The sequence below is a fragment of the Felis catus genome, chromosome B1 (assembly GCF_018350175.1).
Source record: "Felis catus isolate Fca126 chromosome B1, F.catus_Fca126_mat1.0, whole genome shotgun sequence".
Lineage (NCBI taxonomy): Eukaryota > Metazoa > Chordata > Mammalia > Carnivora > Felidae > Felis > Felis catus.
The window spans coordinates 105298769-105321020 of NC_058371.1; the positions used below are offsets into that span (position 1 = coordinate 105298769).

General features: G+C 37.7%; 1 protein-coding gene across 1 annotated transcript in view; it reads right to left on the reverse strand.

The window, feature by feature from the left end:
• The window catches only part of NDST3 (N-deacetylase and N-sulfotransferase 3), a 184482-nt gene that overhangs the window by 71607 nt on the left and 90623 nt on the right, over positions 1-22252 (reverse strand). The window contains exon 6 of the mRNA XM_019829011.3: positions 17202-17330. Within this exon, the coding sequence (XP_019684570.1) occupies positions 17202-17330 (129 nt within the window). The remainder of the gene's footprint in view (positions 1-17201; positions 17331-22252) is intronic.

Sequence of the window (22252 nt, forward strand, 5' to 3'; positions counted from 1 at the left end):
GTTGAAGTCGGATGCTCAACCGACTGCGCCACCCAGGCGCCCCAAAATCCTTTAGCCTGCATCATCTAGGAACATGTATATCTTACTATAAAATCCAATCTCATTATCACACCCAGAAAAAACATTATTAATTCAACATCATGTGTTGTACCGTCCATATTTACATTTCTGCAATTGTTCCATAATTGTGGCAAATTGTATTTTCCAAAGATGACCACCACATTTTCTTGCTCTTCTAGAACTTGGTCACTCCCCTGTAAAGACATAAAATCTAATTCTACTCCCTTTGAATGTGGGCAGACTTTTGTGAAGCAGAAATGATGCTGTGACTTCTGAATCCAAGGCAGTTGTGCTTTTGCTTTGCTTGCTGCGACACTTGATTGAGCCCTAAAGCTGTATGACTACCCTGAGGCCATCTTGAGGTAAGGAAGCCCATGGGTACAGATCTTATGAAAAAGCCCCGAGACTGATGCTCTGTCAGCTCACTGCTGCTCCAGTTGCCTACTGTTCTAGTTCTAGTTATCAGCTGACTACAATGTCAAGAGACACTCAAGGCCAGAATCACCTAGGCTAGCCCTTCCTGAATTCTGACCTACAAAAACCATAAAAGATAATAGAATGACTACTTTTTTTAAAGACATTGTATTTTGGATTATTATGTTATCCAGCAATAACACCTAGAAAAATGACTTTTACTTAAAAAAAATTCAGGATCCAGTGAAGGCTTAAGCAATCTACAGACTTAATGCAATCTCTATTAAAATACTAACATTTTTCACAGAACTATAATAAATAAGTCTAAAATTTGCATGGAACCACAAAAGACTGTGAGTAGCCAAAGCAACCTTGAAAAAGAAAAACAAAGCTGGAGGTATCACAATTCCAGACTTCAAGTTATATTACAAACTTGTAGTAATCAAAACAGTATGGTACTGGCACAAAAATGGACACAGATCAATAGAACAGAATAGAAAACTCACAGAAACAAACCCACAATTATATGGTCAATTAATCTATGGCAAAAGAGGACAGAATATACAATGGGGAAAAGATAGTCCTTTCAGCAAATGATATTGGGAAAACTGGACAGCTATCTGTTAACGAATGAAACTAGGCCACTTTCTTACACCATACACAAAAATGAACACAAAATGGATTAAAGACTTAAATGTGAGACATGAAACCATAAAAACCCTAGAAGAGAATACAGGCAGTAACCTCGTTGACATTGGCTGTAGCAACATTTTCTGCATATGTCTCCTGAGCAAGGGTAACAAAGGCAAAAATAGACTATGCAGACTACGTCAAAATAAAAAGCCTGTGCACAGCAAAGGAAACCATCAAAAAAACTAAAAGGCAACTTTCTGAATGGGGGAAGATATTTGCAAATGACATCTCTGATAAAGGGTTAGTATCCAAAAAAAACAAAAAAACAAAAATGAAACCATATACAACTTAACACCCAAAAACCAAATAATCCAGTTAAAAAATGGGCAGAGGACATGAACAGACATTTTTCTGAAGAAGACATCCAGATGGTCAGAAGCTCAACATCATTAATCATCAGGAGAATGCAAATTAAAACTATCATGAAATATCACGTTACATTTATTAGAATGGCTAAATTCAAAAAGGCAAGAAATAAGTGTTGGTGAGAATGTGGAGAAAAAGGAACCTGCGTACGCTGGTAGGAATGTAGCCATTGTGGAAAACAGTATGGAAGTTCCTCAAAAAATTAAAAATAGAAGTATCCTATGATTCCATAATTCTACTATTGGGTATTTACCCAAAGGAAGTAAAAACACTAATTTGAAAAAAATATATGCATCCTTATGTTTATTGCAGCATCATTTACAACAGCCAAGATATGGAAGCAACCTAAGTGGCCATCAATAGACAAATGGATAAGGAAGGTGTGGTATAAATACAGTGGAATATTTCAAAGTCACAAAAAGGATGAGATTGTACCATTTGAGGTAGCATGGATGGACCTTGAGGGTATCAAGCTAAGTGAAGTAAGTCAGGCTGAGATAGACAAATACTATATGACTCCACTTATATGTGGAATCTAAAAAAAAACAAAAAAAAAAACCCAAAAAACAAAGGCACATGAATAAACAAGAAGCAGAATCAGATCTATAAATACAGAGAACTGATGGTTGCAAGAGGGGAGAGGGTGGGGGTTGGGCAAAATGGGCAAAGGGGAGTGAGAGATACAGGCCTTAGTTATGGATTGACTAAGTCACAGGAATAAAAGGCACAGCATAAACAATATAGTAAATGATTCTGTAATAACAATATATCAGGACAGATGGTAGCTACACTTGTGGTCAATACACCATAATGTCAAATAAACTTGTCAAATCTTGAAGTCGTACACCTGAAACTAACGTAACATTGTGTGTCAACTATTCTTTTTTTTTTTTTTTCAACGTTTATTTATTTTTGGGACAGAGAGAGACAGAGCATGAACGGGGGAGGGGCAGAGAGAGAGGGAGACACAGAATCGGAAACAGGCTCCAGGCTCTGAGCCATCAGCCCAGAGCCCGACACGGGGCTCGAACTCACGGACCGCGAGATCGTGACCTGGCTGAAGTCGGACGCTTAACCGACTGCGCCACCCAGGCGCCCCTTGTGTCAACTATTCTTGAATAAAAGTAAGTATTGTCAAAAATACAAAAAGGTATTTTTTAAGTTTTTTGAAACTATGGTAAAAGATAAATAACATAATTCCATAATGTACAAATCTTAAATATACATTATGGTATTGTTAACTACATGTGCATTGTTGTAGAGTGGATTTCTAGAACTTTTTCATCTGGATGACTGGAACTCTGTACCCACAGAACAGCAACTCCCCATTTTCCCCTCACCCAATCCCTGGCAGCCACCATTCTACTTTGTTTCTCTAGTTTGACTACTTTAAATACCTCAAACAAGTGGAATCGTGAAGTATTTGTCCTTTTGTGACTTAGCATAATGTCCTCAAGTTTCATCCATGTTGTAGCATGTGACAGGATTTCCTTTCTTTTTAAGGCTAAATAATATTCCATTGTACATATATACCATATTTTCTTTATTCATGCACCTGTCAATGGACATTTAAGTTATTTCTACTTCTTGGCCATCGTGACTAATACTGCCATGAACATAAGAGAGCAAATATCTCTTAAAGATCCCATTTTCCATTCTTTTGGACAAATACCCAGAGATAGGATTTCTGGATCATATGCTAGTTTTATTTTTAATGTTTGAGGAAATACCCTACTGTTTTCCATAGCAGTTGCACCATTTTAAATTATCACATTAGGGACCACTTTGTACAACCACTAGGATGTATGAGAATACCTGTTTTCCCACAGCCTTGTTAACATATTTTATCAATATTTTGAATTTTGCTCAATATGGTAGATAAGAAATGGTATCTCAGTATATTTAACCTTGCACTTTTCTTCCTATGAAAGAAATTGAGCATCTTTTCATAGATTTAATGACTTTCCAAAGAATGTGTCTGGATGCCATGCTGGGAGAGAATGAAAGCCCAGTAATGCAAATGCTCTTGAGTCAGTTCTGTGATTATGTGATTATGTACTTTCCAGGCAAGCAGATTTCCCTTCAGAGTCAAAGGATAGTACATATGTAGGCAGGGTAAGTTAATCCATTGTCATTTATTGAAAATTAATAATGTGCACCAAATTTTGCAATATATTGTGATTATAAAATAGAATAAGATAAGATGCTTTACATCAAGGAATGCACAAACTTATTGGATGAGAAAGATAACTGAATGTAGTACTGTGGGAAAGTTATGTTAGAGTTATGCCTGGGTTATGCCTGAGAATACAGAGGAGAAACTGGAAAGTTGAGGGAAGTCTTCTATAAAAAGATGATATATGAACTCAGGTTTACTGAAGAGAATCAGCTTGAACCCAGTAGCATTCTTTAAGGCACAGAATAAAATAATAAGTGCTATTTAGGGATGGGGTGAAAGATGAATATATGATTATTGAAAGAAAAGACCATAAAAGTGGGTGGGAGCCAGATTTAATTTTTTTTCCAGGTGAAGGACTTTTCTGTTTATCCTGAAAGCTATGGGAAACTATCAAAGGACTAAACAAGGAATAACATAACATTCATTTCTTTAACTTAATACCTATTTTCTTAAATTTCTCAATTTATAGTCCAATGACTTGAGAGTTAATCATATTTATGTTTTTCTTAACTGCGGAAATCAAAGGGACTTAATTATACTTTCGTGTGGTATTCTTGATCTCACAGAGTGGCGAGTAATTCCATAACTCCACAGTTAGTCATGAAGAACATTACTGATAGAAAAATGGGGCTGATATAGAGGATAGCAAATAAATGAAATAAAATATTTTGGCTTTACAAATTTAAAAGTCTTATCAATTTATAAGTAACATCAACAAGATAAAAGTACATAGTTAAATTATTCATAGTTCTTTAAAAGTACATCTAGGGGCGCCTGGGTGGCTTGGTCAGTTTAGCGTCCGACTTCGGCTCAGGTCATGATCTCACGGTCCGTGAGTTCGAGCCCCGCGTCGGGCTGTGTGCTGACAGCTCAGAGCCTGGAGCCTGTTTCAGATTCTGTGTCTCCCTCTCTCTCTGACCCTCCCCTGTTCATGCTCTGTCTCTCTCTGTCTCAAAAATAAATAAACGTTAAAAAAAAAAATAAAAAGGGGAGAGGTTTGCAAGATGGCGGCTTAGGACGCTGGGCTCACTGCACATCCTGCTGATCACTTAGATTCCACCTACACCTGCCTAAATAACCCAGAAAACCGCCAGAGGATTAGTAGAACGGAGTCGCCGAAGCCAAACGCAGACGAGAGGCCCACGGAAGAGGGTAGGAAGGGCGGCGAGGCGGTGCGCGCTCCACTGACTGGCGGGAGGGAGCCAGGGCGGAGGGGCGGCTCGCCAGCCAAGCAGAGCCCCCGAGTCTGGCTGGCAAAAGCAGAGGGGCCTGACGGACTGTGTTCCGACAGCTAGCGCGACTTGGCGTCTGGGAGGTCATAAGTTAACAGCTCTGCTCAGAAAGCGGGAAGGCTGGAGGACAAAGGGAGGGAGAGCTGCTGAGCCCCCTAGCGACAGAGCTCAGTTTGGTGGGGAACAAAGGCGCTCGCCAGCGCCATCTCCCCCGCCCATCCCCCAGCCAAAATCCCAAAGAGAACCAGTTCCTGCCAGGGAACTTGCTGTTCCGCGCAAACACCCAAATCTGTGCTTCTGCAGAGCCAAACCTCCGGCAGCGGATCTGACTCCCTCCCGCTGCCACAGGGCCCCTCCTGAAGTGGATCACCTAAGGAGAAGCGATCTAAGCCTGCCCCTCCTGCCCCTGTGCACCTTGCCTACCCACCCCAGCTAATACGCCAGATCCCCAGCATCACAAGCCTGGCAGTGTGCAAGTAGCCCAGATGGGCCACACCACCCCACAGTGAATCCCGCCCCTAGGAGAGGGGAAGAGAAGGCACACACCAGTCTGACTGTGGCCCCAGCAGTGGGCTGGGGGCAGACATCAGGTCTGACTGCGGCCCCGCCCACCAACTCCAGTTATACACCACAGCACAGGGGAAGTGCCCTGCAGGTCCTCACCACGCCAGGGACTATCCAAAATGACCAAGCAGAAGAATTCCCCTCAGAAGAATCTCCAGGAAATAACAACAGCTAATGAGCTGATCAAAAAGGATTTAAATAATATAACAGAAAGTGAATTTAGAATAATAGTCATAAAATTAATCGCTGGGCTTGAAAACAGTATACAGGACAGCAGAGAATCTCTTGCTACAGAGATCAAGGGACTAAGGAACAGTCACGAGGAGCTGAAAAATGCTTTAAATGAAATGCATAACAAAATGGAAACCACCACAGCTCGGCTTGAAGAGGCAGAGGAGAGAATAGGTGAACTAGAAGATAAAGTTATGGAAAAAGAGGAAGCTGAGAAAAAGAGAGATAAAAAAATCCAGGAGTATGAGGGGAAAATTAGAGAACTAAGTGATACACTAAAAAGAAATAATATATGCATAATTGGTATCCCAGAGGAGGAAGAGAGAGGGAAAGGTGCTGAAGGGGTACTTGAAGAAATAATAGCTGAGAACTTCCCTGAACTGGGGAAGGAAAAAGGCATTGAAATCCAAGAGGCACAGAGAACTCCCTTCAGATGTAACTTGAATCGATCTTCTGCACGACCTATCATAGTGAAACTGGCAAAACACAAGGATAAAGAGAAAATTCTGAAAGCAGCAAGGGGTAAACGTGCCCTCACATATAAAGGGAGACCTATAAGACTCGTGACTGATCTCTCTTTTGAAACTTGGCAGGCCAGAAAGAATTGGCACGAGATTTTCAGGGTGCTAGACAGAAAAAATATGCAGCCGAGAATCCTTTATCCAGCAAGTCTGTCATTTAGAATAGAAGGAGAGATAAAGGTCTTCCCAAACAAACAAAAACTGAAGGAATTTGTCACCACTAAACCAGCCCTACAAGAGATCCTAAGGGGGACCCTGTGAGACAAAGTCCCAGAGACATCACTACAAGCATAAAACATACAGACATCACAATGACTCTAAACCCGTATCTTTCTATAATAACACTGAATGTAAATGGATTAAATGCGCCAACCAAAAGACATAGGGTATCAGAATGGATAAAAAAACAAGACCCATCTATTTGCTGTCTACAAGAGACTCATTTTAGACCTGAGGACACCTTTAGATTGAGAGTGAGGGGATGGAGAACTATTTATCATGCGACTGGAAGCCAAAAGAAAGCTGGAGTAGCCATACTTATATCAGACAAACTAGACTTTAAATTAAAGGCTGTAACAAGAGATGAAGAAGGGCATTATATAATAGTTACAGGGTCTATCCATCAGGAAGAGCTAACAATTATAAATGTCTATGCGCCGAATACCGGAGCCCTCAAATATATAAAACAATTACTCATAAACATAAGCAACCTTATTGATAAGAATGTGGTAATTGCAGGGGACTTTAACACCCCACTTACAGAAATGGATAGATCATCTAGACACACGGTCAATAAAGAAACAAGGGCCCTGAGTGAGACATTGGATCAGATGGACTTGACAGATATATTTAGAACTCTACATCCCAAAGCAACAGAATATACTTTCTTCTCGAGTGCACATGGAACATTCTCCAAGATAGATCATATACTGGGTCACAAAACAGCCCTTCATAAGTTTACAAGAATTGAAATTATACCATGCATACTTTCAGACCACAATGCTATGAAGCTTGAAATCAACCACAGAAAAAAGTCTGGAAAACCTCCAAAAGCATGGAGGTTAAAGAACACCCTACTAACGAATGAGTGGGTCAACCAGGCAATTAGAGAAGAAATTAAAAAATATATGGAAACAAACGAAAATGAAAATACAACAATCCAAACGCTTTGGGACGCAGCGAAGGCAGTCCTGAGAGGAAAATACATTGCATCCAGGCCTATCTCAAGAAACAAGAAAAATCCCAAATACAAAATCTAACAGCACACCTAAGGGAACTAGAAGCAGAACAGCAAAGGCAGCCTAAACACAGCAGAAGAAGAGAAATAATAAAGATCAGAGCAGAAATAAACAATATAGAATCTCAAAAAACTGTAGAGCAGATCAACGAAACCAAGAGTTGGTTTTTTGAAAAAATAAACAAAATTGACAAACCTCTAGCCAGGCTTCTCAAAAAGAAAAGGGAGATGACCGAAATAGATAAAATCATGAATGAAAATGGAATTATTACAACCAATCCCTCAGAGATACAAACAATTATCAGGGAATACTATGAAAAATTATATGCCAAAAAATTGGACAACCTGGAAGAAATGGACAAATTCCTGAACACCCACACTCTTCCAAAACTCAATCAGGAGGAAATAGAAAGCTTGAACAGACCCATAACCAGTGAAGAAATTGAATCGGTTATCCAAAATCTCCCAACAAATAAGAGTCCAGGACCAGATGGCTTCCCAGGGGAGTTCTACCAGACGTTTAAAGCAGAGATAATACCTATCCTTCTCAAGCTATTCCAAGAAATAGAAAGGGAAGGAAAACTTCCAGACTCATTCTATGAAGCCAGTATTACTTTGATTCCTACACCAGACAGAGACCCAGTAAAAAAAGAGAACTACAGGCCAATATCCCTGATGAATATGGATGCAAAAATTCTCAATAAGATACTAGCGAATCGAATTCAATGGCATATAAAAAGAATGATTCACCATGATCAAGTGAGATTCATTCCTGGGATGCAGGGCTGGTTCAACATTCGCAAATCAATCAACGTGATACATCACATTAACAAAAAAAAAGAGAAGAACCATATGATCCTGTCAATCGATGCAGAAAAGGCCTTTGACAAAATCCAGCACCCTTTCTTAATAAAAACCCTTGAGAAAGTCGGGATAGAAGGAACATACTTAACGATCATAAAAGCCATTTATGAAAAGCCCACAGCTAACATCATCCTCAACGGGGAAAAACTGAGAGCTTTCTCCCTGAGATCAGGAACACGACAGGGATGCCCACTCTCACCGCTGCTGTTTAACATAGTGCTGGAAGTTCTAGCATCAGCAATCAGACAACAAAAGGAAATCAAAGGCATCAAAATTGGCAAAGATGAAGTCAAGCTTTCGCTTTTTGCAGATGACACGATATTATACATGGAAAATCCGATAGACTCCACCAAAAGTCTGCTAGAACTGATACAGGAATTCAGCAAAGTTGCAGGATACAAAATCAATGTACAGAAATCAGTTGCATTCTTATACACTAACAATGAAGCAATAGAAAGACAAATAAAGAAACTGATCCCATTCACAATTGCACCAAGAAGCATAAAATACCTAGGAATAAATCTAACCAAAGATGTAAAGGATCTGTATGCTGAAAACTATAGAAAGCTTATGAAGGAAATTGAAGAAGATTTAAAGAAATGGAAAGACATTCCCTGCTCATGGATTGGAAAAATAAATATTGTCAAAATGTCAATACTACCCAAAGCTATCTACACATTCAATGCAATCCCAATCAAAATTGCACCAGCATTCTTCTTGGAACTAGAACAAGCAATCCTAAAATTCATATGGAACCACAAAAGGCCCCGAATAGCCAAAGGAATTTTGAAGAAGAAGACCAAAGCAGGAGGCATCACAATCCCAGACTTTAGCCTCTACTACAAAGCTGTCATCATCAACACAGCATGGTATTGGCACAAAAACAGACACATAGACCAATGGAATAGAATAGAAACCCCAGAACTAGACCCACAAACGTATGGCCAACTCATCTTTGACAAAGCAGGAAAGAACATCCAATGGAAAAAAGACAGCCTCTTTAACAAATGGTGCTGGGAGAACTGGACAGCAACATGCAGAAGGTTGAAACTAGACCACTTTCTCACACCATTCACAAAAATAAACTCCAAATGGATAAAGGACCTAAATGTGAGACAGGAAACCATCAAAACCTTAGAGGAGAAAGCAGGAAAAGACCTCTCTGACCTCAGCCATAGCAATCTCTTACTCGACATATCCCAAAGGCAAGGGAATTAAAAGCAAAAGTGAATTACTGGGACCTTATGAAGATAAAAAGCTTCTGCACAGCAAAGGAAACAACCAACAAAACTAAAAGGCAACCAACGGAATGGGAAAAGATATTCGCAAATGACATATCGGACAAAGGGCTAGTATCCAAAATCTATAAAGAGCTCACCAAACTCCACACCCGAAAAACAAATAACCCAGTGAAGAAATGGGCAGAAAACATGAATAGACACTTCTCTAAAGAAGACGTCCGGATGGCCAACAGGCACATGAAAAGATGTTCAGCGTCGCTCCTTATCAGGGAAATCAAATCAAAACCACACTCAGGTATCACCTCACGCCAGTCAGGGTGGCCAAAATGAACAAATCAGGAGACTATAGATGCTGGAGAGGATGTGGAGAAACGGGAACCCTCTTGCACTGTTGGTGGGAATGCAAATTGGTGCAGCCGCTCTGGAAAGCAGTGTGGAGGTTCCTCAGAAAATTAAAAATAGACCTACCCTATGACCCAGCAATAGCACTGCTAGGAATTTATCCAAGGGATACAGGAGTACTGATGCATAGGGCCACTTGTACCCCAATGTTCATAGCAGCACTCTCAACAATAGCCAAATTATGGAAAGAGCCTAAATGTCCATCAACTGATGAATGGATAAAGAAATTGTGGTTTATATACACAATGGAATTCTACGTGGCAATGAGAAAAAATGAAATAGGGCCTTTTGTAGCAACGTGGATGGAACTGGAGAGTGTGATGCTAAGTGAAATAAGCCATACAGAGAAAGACAGATACCATATGGTTTCACTTTTATGTGGATCCTGAGAAACTTAACAGGAACCCATGGGGGAGGGGAAGGAGGAAAAAAAAAAAAAGAGGTTAGAGTGGGAGAGAGCCAAAGCATAAGAGACTGTTAAAAACTGAGAACAAACTGATTGATGAGGGGTGGGAGGGAGGAGAGGGTGGGTGATGGTTATTGAGGAGGGCACCTTTTGGGATGAGCACTGGGTGTTGTATGGAAACCAATTTGTCAATAAATTTCATATAAAAAAAAAACCAAAAAAAACAAATCAACATAATATAAAAAAAAATAAAAAATAAAAAAAGGAATCACCTAAATGATAAATATTCAGGTCCCCAAAACTGTTCCCTGGAGATTCTGATGCACTGAAGTCTGGATTTTTAAAAATCAGTGTCTCAAGTAATATTCATTATTAGGCATGTTCAGGAATCATTTTCCTACCATCCAAAGTTGTTATTGTTATCATTTATTTATTTTTATTGTTTTGATGTTTACTTATTTATTTTTGAGAGAGAAAGAGAAAGCACAAGTGGGGGAGGGGTAGAGAGAGAGGAGACACAAAATCTAAAACAGGCTCTAGGCTCTGAGTTCTCAGTGCAGAGCCCAAAGCAGAGCTCCAACCTACAAACTGTGAGATCATGACTTGAGCCCAAGTTGGATGCTTAACTGACTGAGCCACTGAGGTGCCCCATCATTTATTTATTTTTTAATATAGGGTTTTCTGTTACCATAATTTTTTGCAGGATTAGTAAATAAGAAAAGAAAGAATTATAAAATTTCTCATTAGGGAAAAAACGTTGCTTCCTTTTAGATGAATTTTATAGATAAGCACACATAATCCCTATACTTGTAAATTATAGTTAAATTTTTTTTTTCTCAATGTGGGTTAATTTCTGTATATATTGCTATCTTGTGTAAATGTTGTTTTACTTTTCATTGTAATCCACTCATGTGTTACTCCCAGTTTAAGATACTCATTCTTTTCACATCCACGTTTATGATTTTTCTTTAACGAGAGAAACACAATGTAGATTTATCTTGAAGGAATTTGGGTAAGAGGGTAGGGAGGGTATAGTGGATGAATGCTATATCAACTTGACAAACAGAGAGACAAAAATATTTAATAAAATATGGGCATAAAGGGATTATCAACTGTTTGGGATGTTTAACAGTTTGATGAAGGAAGTATAATTTTGCTGTGCTGTCAGGGTTCTGCCCCACTTGGATTCCAAGAGTGTGGTAAGTGCATGAATCTCATGGCAATCCACAACTCTTTTGGATTAATAAGTGAAGCAAGCACTGATTTTATTATCAAGAAGGTTTAAGGGAGGCCCAGCATCCCACAGATACCAATTGTTAATGACTCAATATCTAGAGTCTGTTTATTGAATAAGAGAGTAAACCAAGACTTAGAACATTTGGTAATTACTAATAAGAACACTGGAGCAAGAAGGTGACATCTTTTTTCGGAGCCATAGAAGATAATATGGCTCCCAGAGGAACAATGTCTAATCCAGAACTATTCCATTTGTTACACTAGTTAATTATTTTCACATTTTCCTAAGATAGGTTGAACCAGAAATTCATGTTAAAATGAACAGTATACTTTTACTAGCTCCTTTTGTATAAGTATGTATGTCATAGAGTAATGGGGTTCTATTTGTTGAGGGCATACAGTTATTGTCAATGGATATCTTTTGTCATCTTCCTAAGTTTCAGTTCTGCATATTATCTTATAGATATGTAAAATAAGTAGACTCTTTTTTAAAGGATAAATGAAGGTACCTGTATCACTGTGAATTGATTAAGAATATTTGTGTCTGGGTATATTACATGTTTGTGTAGAAATTTTGTGCTTGTGTGTCTATAGATAACAGCGATTCTGGGATCATTCCAGTGGCTGTCTCCTGTGGTAGATCCATAAAATAATGATTATTACCTACCAGAATCAATCAACAAACACTTCAGGATCTGTTACTCAGCCTGATGGACTCCAGAACCTGATTCATTACACTAACAGAGAGCATCCATTTCTTAGGGATAGAAGGAAATTAGTGAAGATCATGAAATTAATAAAAATAGAACATCATTAGTTTAAAACTATAAATTGTAAATTATGGAGGAACTGAAATATTAGCATATGTACAATTTAGAGGGGGTCTTCTCCTGGTAATTAGGTTACATGGGAAGTATTCACTGATTGAAAGAAGATTTATAAAATTGCGCTACAAATTACTGTCATAGTGAGTACAAATTCTTATGATCAACATATTCTTTTCCTATAGTAGGATCTGTATAGGAAAGTGAACTATAATCAAGAAGTCGCTGGTTGAGTTTAGAACGTAAAATAAAAAGGAATGAAAATAATTCTATTATTTTAAGTTTATTTTTTTATTTTGAGAGAGAGAGAGAGAGAGAGCGCAAGTGAGCGCGTAAGTAGGGGAGGGGCAGGGGCAGAGAGAGGAGACAGAGAATCCCAAGCAGGTGCTACCTTGCCAGCGTGAAGCCTGACATAGGGCTTGATCCCAAGAACTGTGAGATCATGACCTGAGCCAAAATCAAGAGTTGAATGCTTACCTAACTGAGCCACCCAGGCGTCCCATAAATGAAAAGAATTCTTAATTTCTTAATGGTCCTAGGCTCAAATAGCTGGATGGGTCCATCTCTCAACTGTACCTGAACTTCAGAGTCTATTAATTAAAATCTCTGTATCCAACCCACATCAGAGGAGGCTAGGCCCTATGACATGGGAAATATATTTGGAGATGGCTGAGGTTTTCTCTCTTCTAGACGGTGATAATATTTGTCTTTATATTACATTTACTTGGTTGGCGGGGCGCCTGGGTGGCTTGGTCGGTTAAGCGTCCGACTTCAGCTCAGGTGATGATCTCACGGTCCGTGAGTTCGAGCCCCGCGTCGGGCTCTGTGCTGACAGCTCAGAGCCTGGAGCCTGTTTCCGATTCTGTGTCTCCCTCTCTCTCTGCCCCTCCCCTGTTCATGCTCTGTCTCTCTCTGTCTCAAAAATAAGTAAACATTAAAAAAAAATTAAAAAAAATTTACTTGGTTGGCATTTTTTTCTTTAGCAAGAAAAAATACTTTGGTAACAGTAGAACATTCCAGGCTAGACAGTTATTCTAGTTATCTTTACTGTGATCTGTTCTAGTTTAACTCTGAGAGGTACTCTGTTGAAGAGTTACCCCAATACTGGTAAAACTTACTGGCACCTTGATATTATGTTGACATATAGGAAGAAAACTTTTAAAATACATTAATTAAAGTCCTGCTTATATTTTCATTTTCAACTCAAGTGTATTTGAATATGTTTAAGAGACATAGATATGTTTCCAGTACACAACTGCCTTTTTTATCGGAAACAGCAAACTCATTCAACATTCTCAGAAATCAAAGACTGGGGTATTACTTAAGCTTATAATGGGTATCATTCAAATCCACTATAATTAAATTTCATATCTTTCCTGCAGCTAATATCTGCTTTGATTCCATCAAGGTTTTCTCATTCTCATTCTGACCTAAAAAAGAGTGCCATCTGCCAAATTAGTAGCATGCCTCACTGCACCTGGACCTCTCTTAATTTTAACACAAGCTTTACCCAAACATGTAATTTTGGGATGGAGAATTCATGGGAAACAGGTCACTCCTCCTCACTCTGTTCTGAAAGGCAAACATCACTAACTAATGATAGCAGTTTTCCCTTGGGCGAGACTTGGGCTGAGTCTAGAAGTGGGCTTCTCAACCAGAAATCTCCAGGGAACTATAGCTGCTTCCAAAAATTGGAGTTGGCATGCCAGATGAAATTAATTTGGATTCCTTCTCTATCTTATGGTATCTGACAAGGATCTGTCACTTATTTTGAATTCCAGCATTTATCTGAAAGTAATTGTCTACTGTAAGTTTTTTGAATCAGGAAGCACAAGTTTTGTGGGAAAGTTTTTTCTCCCCTTTATTCCCCATGGATCTTCTCATCAAGACAAACAATATTGCCAAATATTATCGATAAAGGCCTGAAAAGTAGCAAGATTTGCTAAACATTTAAAGCATTTGCTCAGCTAATTTAGCTCAAATTAGTATCCAAGATTCACACAAGCTTTACTATAAGATTTTTATTTAATTAAAAAGAATAATTTGGTTTTGAAATAGTGAAAAAAAATTTCTTATAAATATATTAGAGAATAGATATGTTAGAAAACTCAGATTTTTTTTCCTGATGTATAAATCAGAATTACATCTATTTTGGGGGTATGAAGATGAATAAACTTCAAAAAGGCAAGATGCCATACTACCCCAAACTATATTTATTGATTTTTAGATACACATGCTGATTTTGCACAAAGATGAGTTATCCTTATTCCTTAGTCCTTATCCTTATTCCTATCGAAGCTGAGAAATGAATACAGTCATTACATACAAGAAGATGAAAAATACCTGCAATTTTATTTGTAAGACTTGTAAAATTAGGGTCCAGAGTGGGCCTTTCAAATTTTATTCTCTTTATTTCTACATTCTTCAATTTTTATGCTGATAGACATTTTTTCACATTTGGAAGATTATACTTTTTCATCTTGAGTATTGCTAATGCCAGGGGCAAACCCATACATCTATCTGATTAATAAACCCAATTTTATTTTTTATGTTAGTGATTTTCAGAAGGGAAATAAAATTCCTTCTTTTCCTCATACACCTTACTTCAATTGGTTCATCTTTCTCTACACAACTTTATAATACTTGCCTCAAGCAGATATATGTGCAAATGATTCATTGTGGAGCTGGGACACAAGTTAAGAAGTGAAGGAGGAAAGGCAGAAGCCAATTAAACAGGCTGCTCTGCCCAGCATGAGACCTAGCAAGACAAGATCTCACATAAATGTATCCAAAATGACCATATTTTCTTATCTAATTCTTCTTCCATTTTGCTTATACCTTTACTTCATTTTTAAAACTATGTTTTTAAATTATTATTTTTTTAGTGTTTGTTTATTTTTGGAAGAGAGAGAGAGAGACAGAGTGCAAGCAGGGGAGGGGTAGAAAAAGAGAGGGAGACACAGAATCTGAAGCAGGCTCCAGGCTCCGAGCTGTCAGCACTGAGCCCAACGTGGGGCTTGAACCCACAAACTGTGAGATCATGACCTGAGCCGAAGTCAGATGCTTAACCGACTGAACTATCCAGGTGACCCTTTAAAAATTATTTTTATGTAATCTCTCACACAATATGAGGTTTGAACTTACAACCCCAAGATCAAGAGTTGCACACTCTACCAACTGAGCCAGCCAGGTGCCCCGCTTATACCTTTACTTTAAATAGGAGGGGAAAAAAAAGAATAATAGAGTTAATGGTCATCTAAATGAGAAAACTGGTCCATAGTGGGAATAAAAGAGTTTTATAGGTGAAAAATCTTGTTCTTTGGAAAAATATCCATTCATGTCTTCTTTCCTTTTTAATTGGATTATTCCTTTTTTGGGGTTTTGAATATATATAAAATATATTTAAAAAATGTATATATATATATCACTCTCTTTCTATATATATCTATATATAGAGAGATAAAGAAGATATATATATATACATATATATATATATAGGTATCCATATATATAGATATAAAGAAGACATACAGATGGCTAACAGACACATGAAAAGATTCTTATCATCACTAATCACCAGGGAAATACAAATCAAAACTACAATGAGATATCATCTCACACCAGTCAGAATGGCTAAAATCAACAACACAAGAAAAAACAAAGGTTGGTGAGGATGTGGAGAAAGGAGAACACTCTTGCGCTGTTGGTGGGAATGCAAACTAGTGCAGCCACTCCACAGTATGGAGTTTCTTCAAAAAGTTAAAAATAGAACTGCCCTATGACCCAACAATTGCAGTACTGGGTATTTACCCAAAGGATACAAAAATACTAATTCAGAGGGATACATGCACCCCAATGTTTATAGCAGTATTGTCTACAATACTCAAATTATAGAAGGAGCCCAAATATCCATCAACTGATGAATGGATGAAGAAGAGGTGGGATATACACACAATGGAATATTACTCAGCCATCAAAAAGAATGAAATCTTGTCATTTGCAATGACGTGAATGGAGCTAGAGTGTATTACACTAAGTGAAATAAGTCAGTCAGAGAAAGACAAATATAATATGATTTAACTTATATGTGGAATTTAAGAAACAAAACAAATAAGCAAAGGTAAAAAATAGAGAGAGAGGCAAACCAAGAAACAGACTCTTTCTTTTTTTTTTTTCCTTAGGATTAACTTTAGGTGTCTTTTATTCCAAGAAACAGACTTTTAACTACAGAGAACAAATTAATGGTTACCAGAGGGAAGGTGGGTGGGGGGATGGATCAAATAGGTGTTGAGGGTTAAGGAGGACACTTGGGATGAGCACTGGCTATTGTTTGGAAGTGTTGAATCAGTATATTGTACACCTGAAACTAATATTACACTGTATGTTAACTAACTGGAGTTTAAGTAAAAATTTTAAAAAAAGGTCTTGTTCTCCATAAATGCAAGAATCTCTAAATTCTGAACACTTTTCAATGCAAAGGAAGTTCTGGAGCACTTTCCTGGCTTTCCATAAGTTCCACTTGTCACTGCTTCTTGTAGAATGAGTTTGTCGCCATCTCTATATGTGGTTGCATTTAGTCTTTTTCTGTGTTGGACCTAGAACTTCATATTGATTTGACTGAAACTACCCATACCCTGGCCTTTTTGTCAAGGTAATTTTCAGTCACCTGTCATTTTTCATCTTTTTCTTTTCTTTTCTTTTTTTTTTTTGAAAATAACTCAAAGTACTTACTGGGTTGAGAACCACAGTGAAGAAAAGTTCACCTCCTTGAATACTCTTGTCCAGCTCTTTAGGCCCTCCTGGATATTCTTTGTAGAAAATTGTGTGAGTGAAAAGCCCACAGGTTTGTCTTGGAAGAACCTGAAGGAAGAATAAACAAGTAAGGAAAAATTGCTTTCAACCAATTAATTTGTTGAACCATGGGTTCTTTTTCATGGAAGCTGATGCATAAACTGGTGTCATTATACAACTCTTTTTAATTTAATTTTATTATTTTTTTTAATGTTTATTTCTGAGACGGAGAGAGACAGAGCATGTGTGGGGGAGGGGCAGAGAGAGAGGGAGACACAGAATCCAAAGCAGGCTCCTGGCTCTGAGCTGTCAGCACAGAGCCTAATGCAGGGCTGGAACCCACGAACCATGGGATCATGACCTGAGCCAAAGTCGGACGCTTAACCAACTGAGCCACCCAGGCACCCCTCATTATACAACTCTTAACTCAGGCCCAGAAAATCCTTCACACTCTGGGAAAGCAAGGATGACATCAGTACAGAAGGAATACAGAAGAAAGTTGAAGAAATATTTTAAAACTAAGATAGACTTTGAATTATTTTAGCCACTTATCTATTTTAAATCTCCAAGTCAGTACTGCTGCTATGAAGCCTAGTATGTTCCAGCATCTTAAAAAATAAAAATGAAGTAAAAATGATACTTTAAAAATATAGGAATTGTCTGTGTTATCCTGTAGTGTAGTAGGCAAAAATTTTAAGGATAATACTTTCTTCCAAATTCTACACATGCACTAGAAAAAGGTCAGTTATTAACTTAATGTGATTCTTAAGAAATTATATTTTAAATTAGAATAAATATTTGAGACACAAATCATAGTATCTTCTTTACTCTGAAAGGACTGCTGCAGGCTTTAGAAATTGCCCTGAGTTCTAAGTCTGAAGCCTGCCAGTTTCAAAAATAAAAAAGAGATTATGCTTTTGATTATTAATTTTTATAAACTGTCACAAACAAAATGATACAAGCTCACTTAGGAAAAAGTCTTATTTTCATCCTTTGCACATGAAAACCATTATTTGCTTCAATTGTACACATTTGTGATAAGGATATTTTTTTTCAAATTCTTACAGCTTTCCTGGTAAAATAACAGTGCAATTATAAAAGAAAGTGTGAATTAAAGCTGTGCAGGATGGTACAATCTTTAGCTAAATCTTATATAATGACTTCATAATGACCTGTGCTTGTCACTGTGTACTTGTAGTAGAAAATTAATGAGTACACTTTGGAGAACTACAAGCTTACAGAATCTTACACAGATGAGTCTTCTGTTTATTGTCCTCAGCAAACTGATCTTCATTTTTTTCTGCCTTTTTTCTTGAAGCACATTTGGCTCAGTAAGTGCTTTCAAAATATTACCTTTATAGGACTTTTCGTGCTTTGCAAGCCTCTACAAATATACTTCTTTTTCTTTAGTTTGTGTATTATAATAAATTTCAATCTTATCCTTGAAAGTTTTCTTAGAAAACATAATTCTTAGCTCAATCTGTATATCATATATTGCTGTATAAATCAAAACTTTATCTCCTATTTATATTTTGAAAATTGGTGAAATATCCTCAGAAGCCATTCTATATTGATGAAATAGTTAAAGGAACTTCAATTTATTGTGGAGTATTCATTCTGGTGATGTTTACATTTAAAAATACTACACATTCTTATAATGTTATGCACAAAATCAATGGCAAAAAAGGACTAAGTGCAAAGATACTCTAACTGAATTAAATATATTCCCTAACAATTCATGAAAGTATCTTTTTCCTGGAAATCCAAACTTTATACAGCATTTATACATTTTTTTTAAACAAATACATATTCTAAACTCTGTGTAAGTCCATGTGGGAGAACACAAAGATTTATACTTTCTACCCTTGAAGATTTAAGGTATACCAGGATAATGAGAAATACCCCAAAGCTAAATAACAAAATGACCACATGATTAAACGCTAGGTTAGTTTTACATTTTAAAAGTGCATGATTTTGAATCATTTTTAGGATTCAGTTTGAATATCTTGAATAGGTACAGTGTGTTCAGAAAGTCTTTCAAGGTAGAAAAAAATGACAAAGATGTAGACACAGCAATACTGTTTTAGAACTTTTTGTCTGGAGTGAGTCTGTATTAGCTACAGGAAAATAGAAGATGGAAAGATAGATTTAGTCTAAATTGTTTTCAGGTACTTGAAGAGCAAGTTAAGGGGTATGGAGAAAACTGGAAGTATCAAGGTTAGGAAGGCCAAAATGAAGGCAGCATTTAAAAAAGTATGAAAAGTGTAAGGTTAGGTTGTGCATTTGGGAGCTTTCTTGCTTCTTGAGATGGGCCTGAATCACAATGTACTTTCCTCTTAGGACTGTCTTTGTTGCATCCCAAAGGGTTTGAACTGTTGTGTTTTCATTTGCTTCCATGTTCTTTAATTTCCTTGTTAACCCATGCATTCTTTAGTAGGGTGTTCTTTTTTTTTTTAATTTTTTTTTAACGTTTATTTATTTTTGAGACAGGGAGAGACAGAGCATGAACAGGGGAGGAGCAGAGAGAGAGGGAGACACAGAATCTGAAACAGGCTCCAGGCTCTGAGCTGTCAGCACAGAGCCCGACGCGGGGCTCGAACTCACAGACTGTGAGATCATGACCTGAGCCGAAGTCGGACGCTTAACCGACCTAGCCACCCAGGCACCCCAGTAGGGTGTTCTTTAACCTCCGTGTATTTGGGGGATTTCTCAATTTTTCTTGTGATTGATTTCAAGTTTCATAGTGTTGTGATCTGAAAATATGCATGGTATGATCTCGATCTTTTTGTACTTGTTGAGGACTGATTTGTGACCCAATATGTGATCTATTCTGGAGAATGTACCATGTGTACTCGAGAAGAATGGGTATTCTGCTGCTTTAGGATGAAATGTTCTGAATATGTCTGTTAAGTCCATCTGGTCCAGTGTGTCATTCAAAGCCATTGTTTTCTTGTTGACTTTCTGCTTAGATGATCTGTCCATTGTTGTAAATTGGGTGTTGAAGTCCCCTTACTATTATTGTATTATCATCAATGAGTTTCTTTATGTTTTTTTTATTAGTTGATTTATATCTTTGGGTTCCAGCAAGTTGGGGGCATAAATATTTACAACTGTTATATCTTCTTGATGGATAGACCCCTTAATTATGATATGCCCTTCTTCATCTCTTGTTCAGTCTTTGTTTTAAAATCTAGTTTGTCTGGGGGCACCTGGATGGCTCAGTTGGTTAAGCATCAGACTTCATCTGAGGTCATGATCTCATGGTTCGTGAGTTCAAGCCCCGTGTCAGGCTCTGTGCCTGGAGCCTTCTTCAGATTCTGTGTCTCCCTCTCTCTATGCCCCTCCCCTGCTCACACTCTGTCTCTGTCTGAAAAATAAATAAACATTTAAAAAATCTAGTTTGTCTGATATATGTATGGCTACTTTGGCTTTCTTTTGACCTTCATTAGCATTATAGATGGTTCTCCATCCCCTTATTTTCAATCTGCAAGTGTTTTTAGGTCTAAAATGAGTCTCTTGTAGGCAGCATATAGATGGATATTGATTTTTACCTATTCTGCTACCCTGTGTCTTTAAAGTGGAACATTTAGCCCATTTACATTCAGAGTGATTATGAAAGATGAATTTAGTGTCATTGTGTTACCTGACCTATAGAGCTGGCATTTCTGGTGATGTTCTCTGGTCCTTTGTAGTCTTTGTTACTTTGGTCTTTTTTTTTTCTCCACTCAGAGAGTCCCCCTTAACATTTATTGGAGGGTTGGTTTAGTGGTCATGAACGCCTTTAGTTTTTGTTTGGGACACTCTTTATGTCTCCTATTCTGAATAACAGCTTTGCTGGATAAAGGATTCTTGGCTGCATATTTTTTCTATTCAGCATATTGAATATTTCCTGCCACTCCCTTCTGGCCTGCCAAATTTCAGTGGACAGATCTGCTACTAACTTTACACATGAAAAGCTGCTCAACATCACTCATCATCAGGGAACTTTACATCATAGCTACAAGAAATATCACCTCACACCTATCAGAATGGCTAAAATTAATAACTCAGGAAACAACAGCGGTTGGTGAGGATGTGGAGAAAGAGGAACCCTTTTGCACTGCTGGTGGGAATGCAAACTGGTGCAGCTACTCTGGAAAACAGTATAGAGATTTCTCAAAAAATAAAAATAGAATTACCCTATAACACAGCAATTGCAGTACTAGGTATTAATCCAAAGGACATAAAAATGCTAATTTGAAGGGGCACATGTACCCCAATGTTTACTGCAGCGCTATCAACAATGCCAAATTATGGAAGGAGTCCAAATGTCCATCGATTGATGAATGGGTAGGGAAGATGTGGTACATATATACAATGGAATACTACTTGGTGATGAAAAAGAATGAAATCTTGCCATTTGCAGCAATGTGGATAGAACTAGAGGATATTATTTTAAGCAAAATAAGTCAGTCAGAAAAGACAAATATAATTTCAATCATATGTGGAATTTAAGAAATACAACAGATGAACACAGGGGAAGGGAAGGAAAAATAAGATAAAAAGAGAGAGGGAGGCGAACTATAGAGACCCTTAAAGACAAAGAACCAACTGAAGGTTGCTGGAGTGGATGTGCATGGGGTAATGAGCTAAATGGGTGATGGGCATTAAGGAGGGCACTAGTTGGGATGAGCACTGGGTATTATATGTAAGTGATGAATCACTGGGTTCTACCCCTGAAACCAATATCACGCTGTATGTTAACTAACTTGAGTTTAAATAATAATAAAAAATACTAGAACCTGCACCAACTTAATAGAATGCTACAAAACTGAGAAATTAAACCAGATGATTTAAGGAGAAGTGAAGGAAATAAAATTCACCTGTAGGAAGAAATTCCCAAATGGGAAACAGTTTGTAAACATTATTTGGAATAGGGAAAGCATTTAATTCTATTGGGCAGAGGGAAGCCAGGTAGACACTGATTCACTGACAAGGGGAGGCATCTAATC